The following is a 15,018-nucleotide window of genomic DNA, read 5'->3' on the forward strand; positions in this document are numbered from 1 at the left end:
TCTACCTTCTGCCTTTACTGTTTTTTTTTTCTGGATACTTCATAGAAATGGAATCATACAATATTATCTTTGTGTCTGTCTTCTTTCACTTAGCATAATGTTTTTTGAGTTTCATCCATTTTGTAGACTGTATCAGTATTTTGTTTCTTTTTAATGCTGAATATTATTTTATAATACAGATATTGTCATTTTGTTTATCCCTTCACCAGTTGGTGAACTTTGGGATTGTTTCCAGGGTTTGGCTATTATGAACATTTCTGACATGAACATTCACATGAAAGTCTTTGCGTAGACATATATGTTTTCATTTCTCTTTGGTAGAGACCTATGAATGAAGTTGCCAAGTAATATGGCAAAGGAGTGTTGGTGCAGTGCTTAATTGCTCAACTGCTAACCAGAAGGCCAGCGGTTCAAACCCATGAGCTGCTCCATGGGAGAAAGATGTGGCAGCCTGCTTCCATAAAGATTACAATCTTGGAAACGCTATGAGGCAATTCTACTCTGTCCTATAGGGTCACTATGAGTTGGCATCGATTCGATGGCAGTGGATTTAGTTTTTTGTTAGTTTCTTGGCTTATAACAAATTGATGTTTCAGTTTTTGTGAAACTGGCAAACTGTTTTCCAAAGTGACTGCACCATTTACATCTCAACTAGCAATGTATGAGGGTTACAGTTTCGCCACATCCAATAACACTTGCATTGTGTGTGTGAGTGTGTGTTCAATCATAGCCATTCTAGTGACTGCAAAGGAGACAATTCGAAAACTAACTGTTTGAAATAACAGATATATATATATATATAATATATATACATATATATAACTGAAGTAAAACAATTATACAATATATAACATTGGAACAACCTCCCTTGTGAAATAGGGATTACTCCATTACTAAATATATGCAAGCAGATGCTACAAAACTCTTTGTCAGGAGCAAGACAAAAGAGATCACTGCATTCAGTAAAAAACTATTGAGTTTGGAGATAATTAAGATCCTATGTTATGAGTCCCACTCTATACTGGGTAAAATAACAATTTAAATGGAACACCAGTGATGACAAACCCAATTTAAATTTGAGGAATGGAAGAACAGAGAATTTAAGCACCATGATTCATATTTTTAAGTTAATATGTAGTTGGCTAGCGATTGAAACATACATTCACAGGAGTCTAAGTAAACTTGGCTCCTTGCTATTTCAACTACGTTATACCAAAAGTATTCATGCAAAGCTAGAAGAAAAATTTTTTTTGCCCTCTGTGGCTCTTAGGGGACTTGACATGTACAGATAGAACTCTGAAACAGTCCAAGACAGAATGCAGTTATTCGTGCATATCAAAAGTGTCATCAGGTTTGAGTAATAAATCAATGTGAGATAAAATATTTGAATAGAGACTCCTTTAAATTTCAAACTACCATAGAGAATAAATTTCAGGAGGTGGATTAAAGGTATTCAATTCAAGTTCAAAAGCAGGATGTTATGGTGAGATCACAGACAGACTCTGGCAAATTGAGGAGAAGAAGAGGAAAACAGCATCCACAGGCAAGAAGAGTTTCTCTAGGGTATTGCAGGGGCTAAGAGTTTTCCCATAACTGAGACAGTTTACAGATAACTGTGAATAGCAGACTGAATCCTTGATAACAAATCTAGTAAAGACACCACAAACAAAAAAAAGAAAACTACAAACCTACAACCCTCATGAACATAGATGCAAAAATCCTCAATAAAATTCTAGTCAATTCAACAACATATCAAAAAAAAATTCACCATGACCAAGTTGGATTCATACCAAGTATGCAGGGATGGTTTAACATGAGAAAAACAATCAACATAATCCATCACATAAATAAAACAAAAGACAAGAATCGCATGATCTTATCAATTGATGCAGAAAAGTTTTCACAGTGTTGAACACACATTCGTGACAAAAAAAAAAAACTCTCAGCAAAATAGGAATAGAAGGGAAATTTCTCAATATAATAAAGGGCATTTATGTAAAGCCAACAGCCAACATCCTCCTAAATGGAGAGAGTCTGAAAGCATTTGCTTGAGATCATGAACCAGACAAGGATGCCCTTTGTCACCACTCATATTTACCACTGTGCTGGAGGTCCTAGCCAGAGAAATTAGGCTATAAAAAGTAATAAAGAGCATCCAAATTGGTAAGAAAGAAGAAAAAGCATCTCTATATACAGATGACATGATATTATACTCAGAAAAGCCTAAAGAATCCATGAGAAAACTTCTGAAACTAATAGGAGAGTTCAGCAGAGTTTCACAATACAAGATAAATGTACGACAATCAGTTGGATTGCTCTACACCAACAAAGAGAAGGCTGAAGAGGAAATCGCCAAATCAATACCATTTGAAATTCCTCACAAGAAGATAAAAGACTTAGGAATAAATCCAACCAGAAACATAAAACGCCTATACAAAGAAAACTATAAGACACTACTGCAAGAAAGCAGAGCAGACCTACAGAAGTGGAGAAATATTCATTGCTCATGGATAGGAGGACTCAACACTTTGAACATGTCTAGTCTACCCAAAGTGATCTATAGATACAATGCAACCACAATCCAAATTACATTGACATTTTCTAATGAGAAGGAGAAACAAATCAACAACTTCATATGGAAGGGGAAGAGGCCTTGGACAACTAAAGCATTACTGAAAAAGAAGAACACAGTGGGTGGTCTCACATTACCTGATTTTAGAAACTATTATACTGCCACAGTAGTCAAAACAACCTGGTACTGGCACAACAACAGATACATAGACTAATGGAACAGAATTGAGAATCCAAACATAAATCCATCCACATATGAGCAGCTGATATCTGACTAAGGCCCCACACACGAGACTGTTAAATGGGGAAAAGGCAGTCTCTTTAAGAAATGGTGCTGTCATAGCTGGATATTCACCTGCAAAAAAAAATGAAACAAGACCATATCGCACACCATTCACAAAAACTAACTCAAAATGGGTCAAAGACCTAGATATAAAATCTAAAACAGTAAATACTATGAAAGAAAAAATAGGGACAACGGTAGGAGCCCTAATGCATGGCATAAACAGAATACAAAATGTTACTAACAAGGCACAAACACAGGAAGAGAAACTATATAACTGGGTGCTCCTAAAAATCAAATGTTTATGCTCATCCAAAGACTTCACCAAAAGAGTAAAAAGACTACCTACAGACTGGAAAAAATTTTCGGCTATGACAAATCCAATCAGCATCTCATCTCTAAAATCTACATGACACTGCAAAAACTCAACAACACAAAGACAAATAATCCATTTAAAATATAGCCAAAGATATGAACAAACATTTCACCAAAGAAGACATTCAAGTAGCAAACAGATACATGAGGAAATGCTCACGATCATTAGCCATCAGAGAAAAGGAAATCAAACTACAAAGAGGTACTATGTCACTCCAACAAGGCTGGCATTAATGCAAAAACACAAAATAACAAATGTTGAAGAGGTTGTGAAGAGACTGGAACACTTCTACACTGCTGGTGGGAATGTAAAATGGTACAACCATTTTGAAAATTGATTTGGCACTTCCTTACAAAACTAGAAATAGAATCCCAACCCTTGGAATATATCTTAGACAAATAAGAGCCTTTACACGAACAGATATATGCACACTCATGTTCATTGCAGCACTGTTTACAATAGCAAAAATTTGGATGCAGAGGCAGATCCAAGATGGCGGAATAGACAGACACTTCCATCGAGCCCTCTTTACAACAAAGACCTGAAAAAACAAGCGAAACAAATATATTTGCCACAAGCTGGGAGCCCTGAGCATCAAAGGCAAGGTTAGACAATGAACTGAGGGGCAGGGGGACGAAGAGCCCATTCAGAAGTGGAGAGGAATTACCAGACCTGAATCGCGGGGAGCCCTCAGACACCATTCCCTGAGCAGCGGCAGCGGTGGTAGTGGTGGGCTGGTCTTAGCATTGGGCCACGGTTTCCTCAGGGAGAAGCAGCCAGCCACACAGCCAACTCACACCTCCAGAAACTGAGGAGAATGGCACGCTCTCCGCAAAAGCTAAGGAATTGCGTATATTTTATCCCACCTCCCACCCTACGCCCAAGTTGGCTTCAGTGGCTGAATCCCTGGGCTTGAGATAGACCCTGGTGAGCACCTAGAGTCATCCTCCTGGCCTTGGGGAAGGAAAAAATTTGCAACTGGGGGGAAAAGATAATTTGCTAGCTCCATTAACAGGGGCAGCTCAGGACAGAAGTGGCTCCTGTCCAGGCATAAAGCATCCATGGACGTTGAGCATCTTTCCCTTCTGCATGGACCTGTGTGGGCCTATTTCAGGACAATAGGCCCTTGTTGGCAAACTCCAACCATTTCAGCTGTGTGGTGGAGAGGTGGGTGTTTGATGTTCACCACTGCTTTGTATATGAAACAAGGTCCTTACCTACCCACAACAGGGACCTAAGGACTGGCAGCTCCACTCAGGTCACTCTCCACCTGTGACAGGAGTCCAACGATAACTAGTACCTCCCAGTCCTTACAACCAAAAACTTTGGGTGCCCATGTTCCATCTGCAGAACCCACTCACCACCATGCTGTAGGAAACAGAGCTGCATTTTCCTCAGAGACACTTGGGGGTCGGTTCTCAGCCTCCTGCCTTGTTCAGAGCATGACCCCCTGCTACAATCAGATATCGGTATATATGCCAATCACCCCTGCCCCTCTAAGACTAGAGGACAGAGTCAATACCACACACTTGATATCAGCTACCTGGAAACCTGAGCTGAATTCATACAAGAAAACTGAATGGAATCCTAGAGTGATATACTTGATAAAAACTCTAGCCAGCTGTGGACAGGACACCAGAGCTCCAAAGGTGAAAATAATCAAGCTAGCCCACTCAAGGAAACCATAGTTGTATGTATACCAAAACAAGACAAAGCAAGCAGCTATGACACAGTAAAAGCAAGCATAAACTAATACAATAACTTATATAGAAGGTTCGGAGACAATAGTCAATACAATAACTTAGAGATGGCTCGGAGACAACAGTCAATATCAAGTCACATAAAGAAACAGACCATGATCACCTCAACAGGCTCTCAAAATAAAGAATCCAGGGATCTTCTAGATGAAAGTGCATTCCTGAAATTACCAGATGCGGAATACAAAAGTTTAGTATACAGAACCCTTCAAGACATCAGGAAGGAAATGAGGCAATATGCAGAACAAGCCAAGGAGCACAGACGAAGCAACTGAAGAAATTAGAAAGATTATCCAGGAACATAATGAAAAGTTTAATAAGCTGGAAAAATCCATAGACAGACAGCAATCAGAAATTCAGAAGATTAACAAAAAATGTCAGAATTAGATAACTCGATAGAAAGTCAGAGGAGCAGAATTCAGCCAGCAGAACTCGAAGATAAATCACTTGGCACTAACATATTTGAAGAAAAATCAGATAAAAGAATTGTAAAAAAAGAAGAAACCTTAAGAATCATGTGGGACTCTATCAAGAGAAATAACGTACAAGCGATTGGAGTACCAGGACAGGGAGAGACAACAGAAAATACAGAGAAAATTGTTGAAGATTTGTTGGCAGAAAACTTCCGTGATATTGTGAAAGATGAGAGGATATCTATCCAAGATGCTCATCAAACTCCACATAAGGTAGATCTTAAAAGAAAGTCACCAAGACATATTATAATCAAGCTTGCCAAAACCAAAGATAAAGAGAGAATTATAAGAGCAGCGAGGGATAAACGAAAAGCCACCTACAAGGGAGAGCCAATAAGAATAAGCTCAGACTACTCAGCAGAAACCATGCAGGCAAGAAGGCAATGGGATGACATATTTAAAAAATTGAAGGACAAAAACTGCCTGCCAAGAATCACATATCCATCAAAACTGTCTCTTAAATATGAAGGTGAAATTAAGACATCTCCAGATAAACACAAGTTGAGGGAATTCATAAAAACCAAACCAAAACTACATGAAATACTAAAGGGAGTTCTTTGGTTAGAAAATCAATAATATCAGGTACCAACCCAAGACTAAAACACTGGGCAGAGCAACCAGAAGTCAACTCAGGCAGGAAAATCCAAAAAAATAAAGCAAGATTTAAAAAAAAAAAAGCCCAACACAGGGTAACGGCAATGTTATTATATAAAAGACGACAACTTTAAAATAATAAAGAGGGTCTAAGAAATGTAATCATACACCTTCCATATGGAGATGAAGATATAGTGATACAAAGAACTAAAACTTTTAAATTTATAAAAATAGGGATAAATAACAAGGTAACCACAAAGGAGACAAACTATCCTAATCATCAAAATAAAATACAAGGGAAAAATACAGACTCAGCAAAAACAAAATCAACAACAACAAATATGAGGAAAGGACAATATATAAAGAAAATCTAATCAGCACACAAAATCAGGTGGGAAAAAGAAGCTGTCAACACACAAAAAAAGACATCAAAATGATAGCACTAAATTCATATCTATCCATAACTACTCTGAATATAAATGGACTAAGTGCACCAATAAAGAGACAGAGGGTGGCAGAATGGATTAAAAAAGCACGATCCATCTCTATACTGCCTACAAGAGACACACCTTAGACTTAGAGACACAAACAAACTAAAACTCAAAGGATGGAAAAAAAAATATATCAAGCAAACAACAATCAAAAAAGAGCAGGAGTGGCAATATTAATTTCTGACAAAATAGACTTTAAAGTTAAATCCATCACAAAGCATAAGGAAGGACACTATATAATGATTAAAGGGACAATACACCAAGAAGATATAACCATATTAAATATTTATGCACCCAATGACAGGGCTGCAAGATACAGAAAACATACTCTATCATAACATGGAGGAACCTGGAAGGCACTATGCTGAGTGAAATTAGTTGCAAAAGGACAAATATTGTATAAGGCCACTATTATAAGAACTTGAGAAATAGTTTAAACTGAGAAGAAAACATTCTTTAGTGGTTACGAGAGGGGGAGGGAGGGAGGGTAGGAGAGGGGCAGTCACTAATTAGATGGTAGATAAGAACTACTTTAGGTGAAGGGAAAGACAGCACACAATACAGGGGAGGTTAGCACAATTGAACTAAACCAAAGCAAAGCAGCTTCCTGAATAAACTGAATGCTTCAAAGGCCCGTATAGGAGGGGCAGGGGTCTGGGGACCATGGTTTCAGGGGACATCTAAGGCAATTGGCATAATAAAATCTATTAAGAAACATTCTCCATCCCACTTTGGAGTGTGGCGTTTGGGGTCTTAAACGCTAGCAAGCAGCCATTTAAGATGCATGAATTGGTCTCAACCCACCTGGATCAAAGGAGAATGAAGAACACTAAGGACACAAGGCAATTATGAGCCCAAAAGACAGAAAGGGCCACATGAACTAGCGACTACATCATCCTGAGACCAGAACTAGATGGTACCAGCTAGAACCGATGACTGCCCTGACAGAGAACACAACAGAGAACCCCTGAGGGAGCAGGAGAGCAGTGAGATGCAGGCCCAAATTCTCATAAGATCAGACTTAATGGTCTGACTGAGACTAGAAGGACTCCAGTGGTCATGGCCCCCGGAACTTCTGTTGGCCCAGGACAGGAACCATTCCCAAAGCCAACTCTTTAAACAGGAATTGGACTGCACAATGGGTTGGAGAGGGATGCTGGTGACTAGTGAGCTTCTTGGATTAGGTGGACACTTGGGAATTTGTTGGCATCTCCTGCCTGGAGGGGAGAAGAGAGGGTAGAGGGGGTTAGAAGCTGGTGAACGGGACATGAAAAGAGAGTGGAGGGAGGGTGTGGGCTGTCTCTTCAGGGGGAGAGCAATTGTGAGTATGTAGCAAGGTGAATGTAAGTTTTTGTGTGAGAGACTGACTTGATTTGTAAACTTTCACTTAAAGCACAATAAAAATTATTAAAAAAAAAAAAAGATGGATGCAATCAAGGCGCCCATCAATGGATGAATGGATAAATAAATATGGTATATTCACACAGTGGAATATTACACAATGATTAAGAACAAGGATGAATCCGTGAAACATCTCATAACATGGAGGAATCTGGAAGCCACTACATTGAGTGAAATTAGTCTGTTGCAAAAGGAAAAGCATTGTATGAGACCACTATTATAAGAACTCAAGAAAAAGTTTAAACACAGAAGAAAATATTATTTGATGGTTATGAGGGGAGGGAGGGAGGGAGAGGGATATTCACTACTTAGATAGTAGACAGGAACTATTTCAGGTGAAGGGAAAGGCAACACCCAGTAGAGGGGAAGTCAGCACAACTGGACTAAACCAAACCCTAAGAAGTTTCCTGAATACAACCAAATGCTGCGGAGGCCAAAGTAGCAGGGACGGGGGTCTGGCCATCATAGTTTCAGGGGACATCTAGTTCAACTGGCATAACAAAATGTATTAGGAAAATGTTCTGCATCCCACTTTGGTGTCTGGAATCTGGGGTTTTAAACAATAGCAAGGGATCATATAAGACGCATCAATTGGTCTCAACCCACCTGGAGCAAAGGAGAATGAAGAACACAAAAGATACAAGGTAATTATGAGCCAAAGAGACAGAAAGGGCCACATAAATCAGACTATATCAGGCTGAGACTAGAAGAGCTAGATGCTCACTGATTACAACTGATGACTACCCTGATAGGGAACACAGCAGAGACTCCCTGATGGAGCAGGAGAATAGCGGGATGCCTACCTCAAATTCTCATAAAAAGACCAGGCTTAATGGTCTGAATGAGACTGGAGGGACCCCAGATGTCGTGGCCCCTAGGCCACGTATCAGCCCAAGACTGGAGCCGTTCCTGAAGCCAACTCTTCAGACACGGATTGGACTGGACTATAAGACAGAAAAAGATACTGGTGAGGAGCAGGGTTCTTGGCTTAAGTAGACACAGGAGACTATGTGGGGAACTCCTGTCTGGAGGTGAGATGAGAAGGCAGAGGGGGACAGGAGGTGGTTGAATGGACAGGGCAAATACAGGGCAGAGAGGAGGAGTGTGCTGTCACATTAGGAGTAGAGAAGCTGGTTACGTAGCAAGGTGTGTGTAAGTTTTCGATGAGAGACTAACAAATTGTAAAATTTCACTTAAAACATAATAAATAAAAATAAAAAACTATGACTAGCAGACTGAGAGGCACTTTATGCTTTAGGCAGTGGAGACTAACAAACGGGAGAGATGAATCAATCACACGTGTTGCTTAAAGACTGACAAAGCCGTTGAATGCAGAATCCTTTGTTAGATTAGAGGGATGATTGAGAGATGGCACATAAAGGACCATCGCGAAAATCTAGGTATAAAGTAATCAAAGGTGGGATTAGGAAACATTCATGAAATTTGAACAGATACCAGAAAAGGCAGTTTAAAGAACATTTGTACATACTTCAACATCTAATTAGATGTAGGAGGTAACATGAGAAAAACATCAAAGAGAGTTCTTCCATTTCAATTCTGGCCCAATGGAAAGGCTCAACCAAAAGCAGAAGTGGACACTTCCTAAAAGGTTAAGGAGACAAAGTTTTACAGTCCAAGCATGAAATATACTCTATAATTTATCCTGATAATTATTCAGTCAACTCCCCAAGGCCTCCTTGTCATACACTGGAGGGTTGTTGGCAGTTGAAATTCCAAAGAACTCCCAATGGTAGAGGGAAGTGTGGAACTGCCCTGTTCTTGGCTGATGTAATAGGGCTAAAAACTCTAGGCAAGGTCCCCAGAAGATAAAATCCTGCCTACCCACATCTATAGCATGGCAGAACCAATTAGGAGGACGAGGACATCACAATTCTGGACCATATAAAAATATATATATACCCAATGGGAGCATGATTTGTGTGCTTATATTGGTATTATTGAGGAGGTACATTTCTCCAAATAATCCTGACAGACCTTTATGTACTTCATAAATATTACAGATCTCATACTGAAAAGATTCATTATGAAGGAATGAGTCTTTTAATATGAAATAGGTTGCAAAAAAATGCTAAAAAAGGACGGAACAGGGAAATAACACTGTGTATCTCCTGCTGAGTGAGCAAGACCAAGATGGCTTAGCCCAATGGATAAAAATATTTCAGGACAGGTAAATGCCTGGAAAACCTGATGGTGCGGTGGTTAAGAGCTCCGGCTGCTAACCAAAAGGTCAGCAGTTTGAATCCACCAGGTGCTCCTTTGGAGCAGTTCTACTCTGTCCTATAGGGTCACTATGAGTTAGAATTGACTCGATGCCAAAGGGTAAATGCCTATTTATTACATCTGTTGATACCTGTTTTGCTGCAAGGAGATAACTAACCACTCTGTTTGAGAAAATGGCTATGGAGACAGAATACCTCAACCAGACTATGGTGAGCTATTTCTGCCTGGGGGGCCTGACGTACACAGCTGAACATCCTACCCTCTTCTTCCTCCTCTTGCTCCTTATCTACAGCATCACCATGACTGGGAATCTCCTCATTCTCTTAACTGTGGGCTCTGATCCTCATCTCTGCTCCCCCATGTACCACTTCCTTGGGCACCTTTCCTTCCTGGATGCATGTTTGTCTACAGTGACAGTGCCCAAGGTAATGGCAGGTCTCCTGACTCTGGATGGAAGGGTGATTTCCTTTGAGGGCTGTGCTGTTCAACTTTACTGCTTCCACTTCCTGGGCAGTACTGAGTGCTTCCTGTACACTGTCATGGCCTATGACCGTTACCTGGCTATCTGTCAACCCCTGCAATACCCAGTGACCATGAATAGGCAAATGTGTGCAGGGCTGGCTGGGATCACCTGGGCTATAGGTGCTGTTCACTCTGCAATCCATACCTCCCTCACCTTCCGCCTGCTCTACTGTGGACCTCACCACATTGCCTACTTCTTCTGTGACATTCCCCCTGTGCTGAAGCTAGCCTGTGCAGACACCACCATCAATGAGATTGTCATCCTTGCCAACATTGGCATTGTGGGTGCAGGCTGTCTGGTCCTAATCGTCATATCCTACGTCTTTATTGTGGCCGCTGTGCTGGAGATCCGCACAGCTAAGGGGCGGCAGCGTGCTTTCTCCACGTGCACTGCACACCTCACAGTGGTACTCTTGTACTACATGCCACCTGTGTGTATCTACCTGCAGCCTCGCTCCAGTGGGGCAGGAGCTGGGGCCCCTGCTGTCTTCAACACAATGGTCACTCCAATGCTCAACCCTTTCATTTACACTCTGCGGAACAAGGAGGTGAAGCGCGCTCTGAGAAGGCTTCTGTGCCAAGGCTTCCTGGAGTCTCCACCCAGCAGCCCAGCCCCCTAGCCTCACTGTGACTATCTTATTTGCCTGCTGGGAAAGCAACTGTTCACTTATCAAAATAAAGAGGGAATATCAGTCAAGTGGAAATCAGAACAATCGAGTTTCAGCTCAACCATTATTTTATTCCTTTGGTAAAGTGATGCCTCAATCACAAACTTTAGAAAATAATAGGACTGGATTACGGGTTGTCTAGGATACCTCCTAGGTCTCAGTGGTATGGCTCAGGGGTATTTAAAATGCTACTCATATTGTCATTTATTTAGTAAATTTTTTTCTTTCTACTTTTATAAAGTAACTTTATTAAGTGCATAAACATATAAAGGAATCTGATAACATAAGTTTAAGGTATAAACAATAAAATAAACCTCTGTATAATCATCACCCATCTTAAAAAAGAAAACACATTTTTAGCATGACAAAATACAATTTCATGGAAAAAAGTGACTTTCCCAGGGTCATTAGAATGTGTCAGAACTGACCCTGTGACTCTTTAGCTTACAGGTTTAGCATTCTTTTCACTGACTGTCCTCTCCCACTAAGACAGGATATGACACAGGTCATACTGAATGGTACTTACCAGTACTCTAATTCTGATTCTACCAGTCAGTAGATGTAAAATCTTCCGAAAATTTTCTAATGCTTTAGTTTCCTTATCCTCTTTGAAAGTAAGATTAATACTAACTGCTATGTACGAATGTGTGAGGACTAAATGAGATAATTTTGTAAAGTACCTTGTGCAAAATAAGTGTTTTCTTTCTTACCAAGAGGCTGGAGAAGTAAAAGAGCTTATTACACACTAAGTTTGAATAAACTGTATCTGAAAGATTGTCAGGGTTTTTAGACCTTCACTGAACATTTATTCAGTGTCTTAGTCGAGTAGTACTGCTATAACAGAAATACCACAAGTTAATGGCTTTAACAAAGAGAAATTTATTCTCTCTGAGCCTAGTAGGTTACAAGCCCAAATTCAGGGTTTCAGCTCCAGGGGAAGGCTTTCTCTCTTTGTCAGCTCTGGAGGAAGGTCCTTGTCCTCAATCCTCCCCTGGCTGAGGAGCTTTTCAGGTGCAGGGACCCTGGGTCCAAAGGATGTGCTCTGCTAGTAGGGTTCCTTTCTTGGTAATATGAGGTTCCCATCTCTCTGCTTGTTTCCCGTTCCTTTTCCGTCTTGAGAGATAACAGGTGGTGCAGGCCACACCCCAGGGAAAATCCCGTTACATTAGATGAGGAAGGTGACCTGAGTAAGGGTGATGTTACAGTCCCACCCTAATCCTCTCAACATAAAATTACAATCACAAAATGAGGACAACCACACATTACTGAGAATCACGGCCTAACCAAGTTGATACACATATTTGGGAGGGGTGTGGGGGACATAATTCAATCCATGACATACAACAACTACAAAACACAAAAAGACATCTCTAGACTCTGAGGTGATGAAAGATAACTCTAGGTTCTAGTGGAGGCAGCCTGCCGTGTAAGAGGGAGGAGTCCTGCTATGTTCAGAGAAGTGAGTGGATGAGTCTAAATTACTCTGTGGAGAGAAGATGGCCTCGAAAGTCTGATTAAAGGGTTTAGGTCATCCATTAGGCACACTACCTATTTATTTCTCCTCTTCCTCTAGAAATATCCTCATCCTGGGAAGTCACATTCATTAAGTAGTGAATCATAATATAAATGGGAAGACAGAAAAAGGAGGCAGGTTGTAGGATGACCAGTCAGCAGACTATTACAACATTCCATACACGCTTGAAAGTGCTGTTACCTTCTGCTGTGACATTAGAGATGGAATGGCATTTCGTAGGATTAAATTAGAGATAATTTAAAGGAAAAAAATATTTTTTTCCTTTTAGATATTGCTATTATGGGGTTTGATTTGAGATTTAGGAGAATTGGTATATTTATACTATTACAGGCTTACCCGAAATTTAAAGGGAAAGGGCCTAAAGAATTAATTAGTAGTAATTAAAATGAAAAAGATTACTTGTCAAAAAGAACTACACAATGCTATCATTTTCCCAGCCTCCTACAATGCAAACAGTATACGAACTGTTATTTTCTTTTATAAATCTCTCTCAAATAGAAAGACAACAAAAGTATTATCTGTTGTTGTTGTCATAAGTTGCCATGCAGTTGGTTCTACCTCAAAGTGACACTGTGTACAACAGAACGAAACACTGCCGGGTACTGCACCATCCTCACAATTGTTGCTATGCTCTATCCCATTATGGTAGCCACTGTGTCAATTCATCTCCTTCAGGGTCTTCCTCGTTTTTGCTGACCCTCTACTTAACCAAGCATGATGTCCTTCTCCAGGGAGTGATCCCTCCTGATAACACACGTCCAAAGGAGGTGAGACGTAATCTCACCATTCTTACTTTTAAGGAGCGTTCTGGTTGTACTTCTTCTGAGACAGATTTGTTCGTTCTGTGGCAGTCCATGGCATATTTAATATTCTTTACCAAAATCACAATTCAAAGGTGTCAATTCTTCTTCAGACTTCCCTATTCACTGTACAGCTTTCATATGTGTATCAGACGATTGAAAACAGCATGTCTTGGGTCAGGCACACCTCAGTCTTTAAGGTGACATCTTTGCTTTGAAAAACTTTAAAGAGGTCTTTTGCAGCGGATTTGCCCAATACAATGCGTCTTTTAATTTCTTAACTTCTGCTTCCAATGGGCATTGATTGTGGATCCAAGTAAAATGAAATCCTAGACAACTTCAATAATTTCTCCGTTTATCATGATGCTTCCTATTAGTCCACTTGTGAGAATTTTTGTTTTACGTTGAAGTGTGATCCATACTGAAGGCTGTGGCCTTTGATCTTCATCAGTAAGTGCTTCAAGTCCTTTCAGCCAGCAAGGTTGTGTTATCTGCCTAAAGCAGGTTGTTAATGAATCTTTAATCAATCCTAATGCCCCATTCTTCTTCAGGTACTCCAGCTTCTAGGATTATTTGCTCAGGATACAGATTGAACATGCATGGTGAAAGGGGAAAACTCTGATGCACACCTTTCCTGACTTTAAATCAAGCAGTATCCATTTGTTCTGTTCCAAAGATTGCCCCTTGGTCTAGGTACAGGACCCTCATGAGCACAATTAGGTGCCTGGAATTGCCATTCTTAGAAGTGTTATCCATAATTTGTTAAGATTAGCATAGTCCAATGCCTTTGCATAGCCAGTAAAAGACAGGTAAATATTTTTCTGGTATTCTCTGTTTTCAGCCAGAATCCATTTGACATCAGCTGTGATAAATTTGGTTCCATGTCCTCTTCCGAATGCTACTTGAATTTCTGGTATATCCCCGTCTATATACTGCTGCAGCCTATTTTGAATGATCTTCAGCAAAAATTTACTTGCATGTGATATTAAAGATTTTGTTCACTAATTTTCACATTCAGTTGGATCACCTTTTTTGGAACAGGCATAAATATGGATCTCTTCCAGTCGGTTGACCAGGTAGCTGTCTTCTAAATTTATTGGCATAGATGAGTGAGCACTTACAGTGTTGCATCCATTTGTTGAAACATCTCAATTGGTATTCCATCAGTTCTTAGAGCCTTGTTTTTGCCAGTGCCTTCAGTGCAGCTTGGGCTTCTTCCTTCAGCACCATCGGTTCCTGATCACATGCTACCTCCCGAAGTGTTTCGACGTTGACCAATTCTATTTGGTATAGTAACTCTGTGTATT

General features: G+C 40.2%; 1 protein-coding gene across 1 annotated transcript; it reads left to right on the forward strand.

Moving 5' to 3' along the window:
- Positions 1-10,325: 10,325 nt before the first annotated feature.
- On the forward strand, positions 10,326-11,329 carry LOC100665255 (olfactory receptor 10S1-like). Its single transcript, XM_003418276.4, has one exon. The coding sequence runs from the start codon at positions 10,361-10,363 to the stop codon at positions 11,327-11,329; it is 969 nt and encodes a 322-aa protein (XP_003418324.3). The 5' UTR covers positions 10,326-10,360.
- Positions 11,330-15,018: the final 3,689 nt, after the last annotated feature.

Source organism: Loxodonta africana, chromosome 15, assembly GCF_030014295.1.
Source record: "Loxodonta africana isolate mLoxAfr1 chromosome 15, mLoxAfr1.hap2, whole genome shotgun sequence".
In the NCBI taxonomy this organism is placed as follows: Eukaryota; Metazoa; Chordata; class Mammalia; order Proboscidea; family Elephantidae; genus Loxodonta; species Loxodonta africana.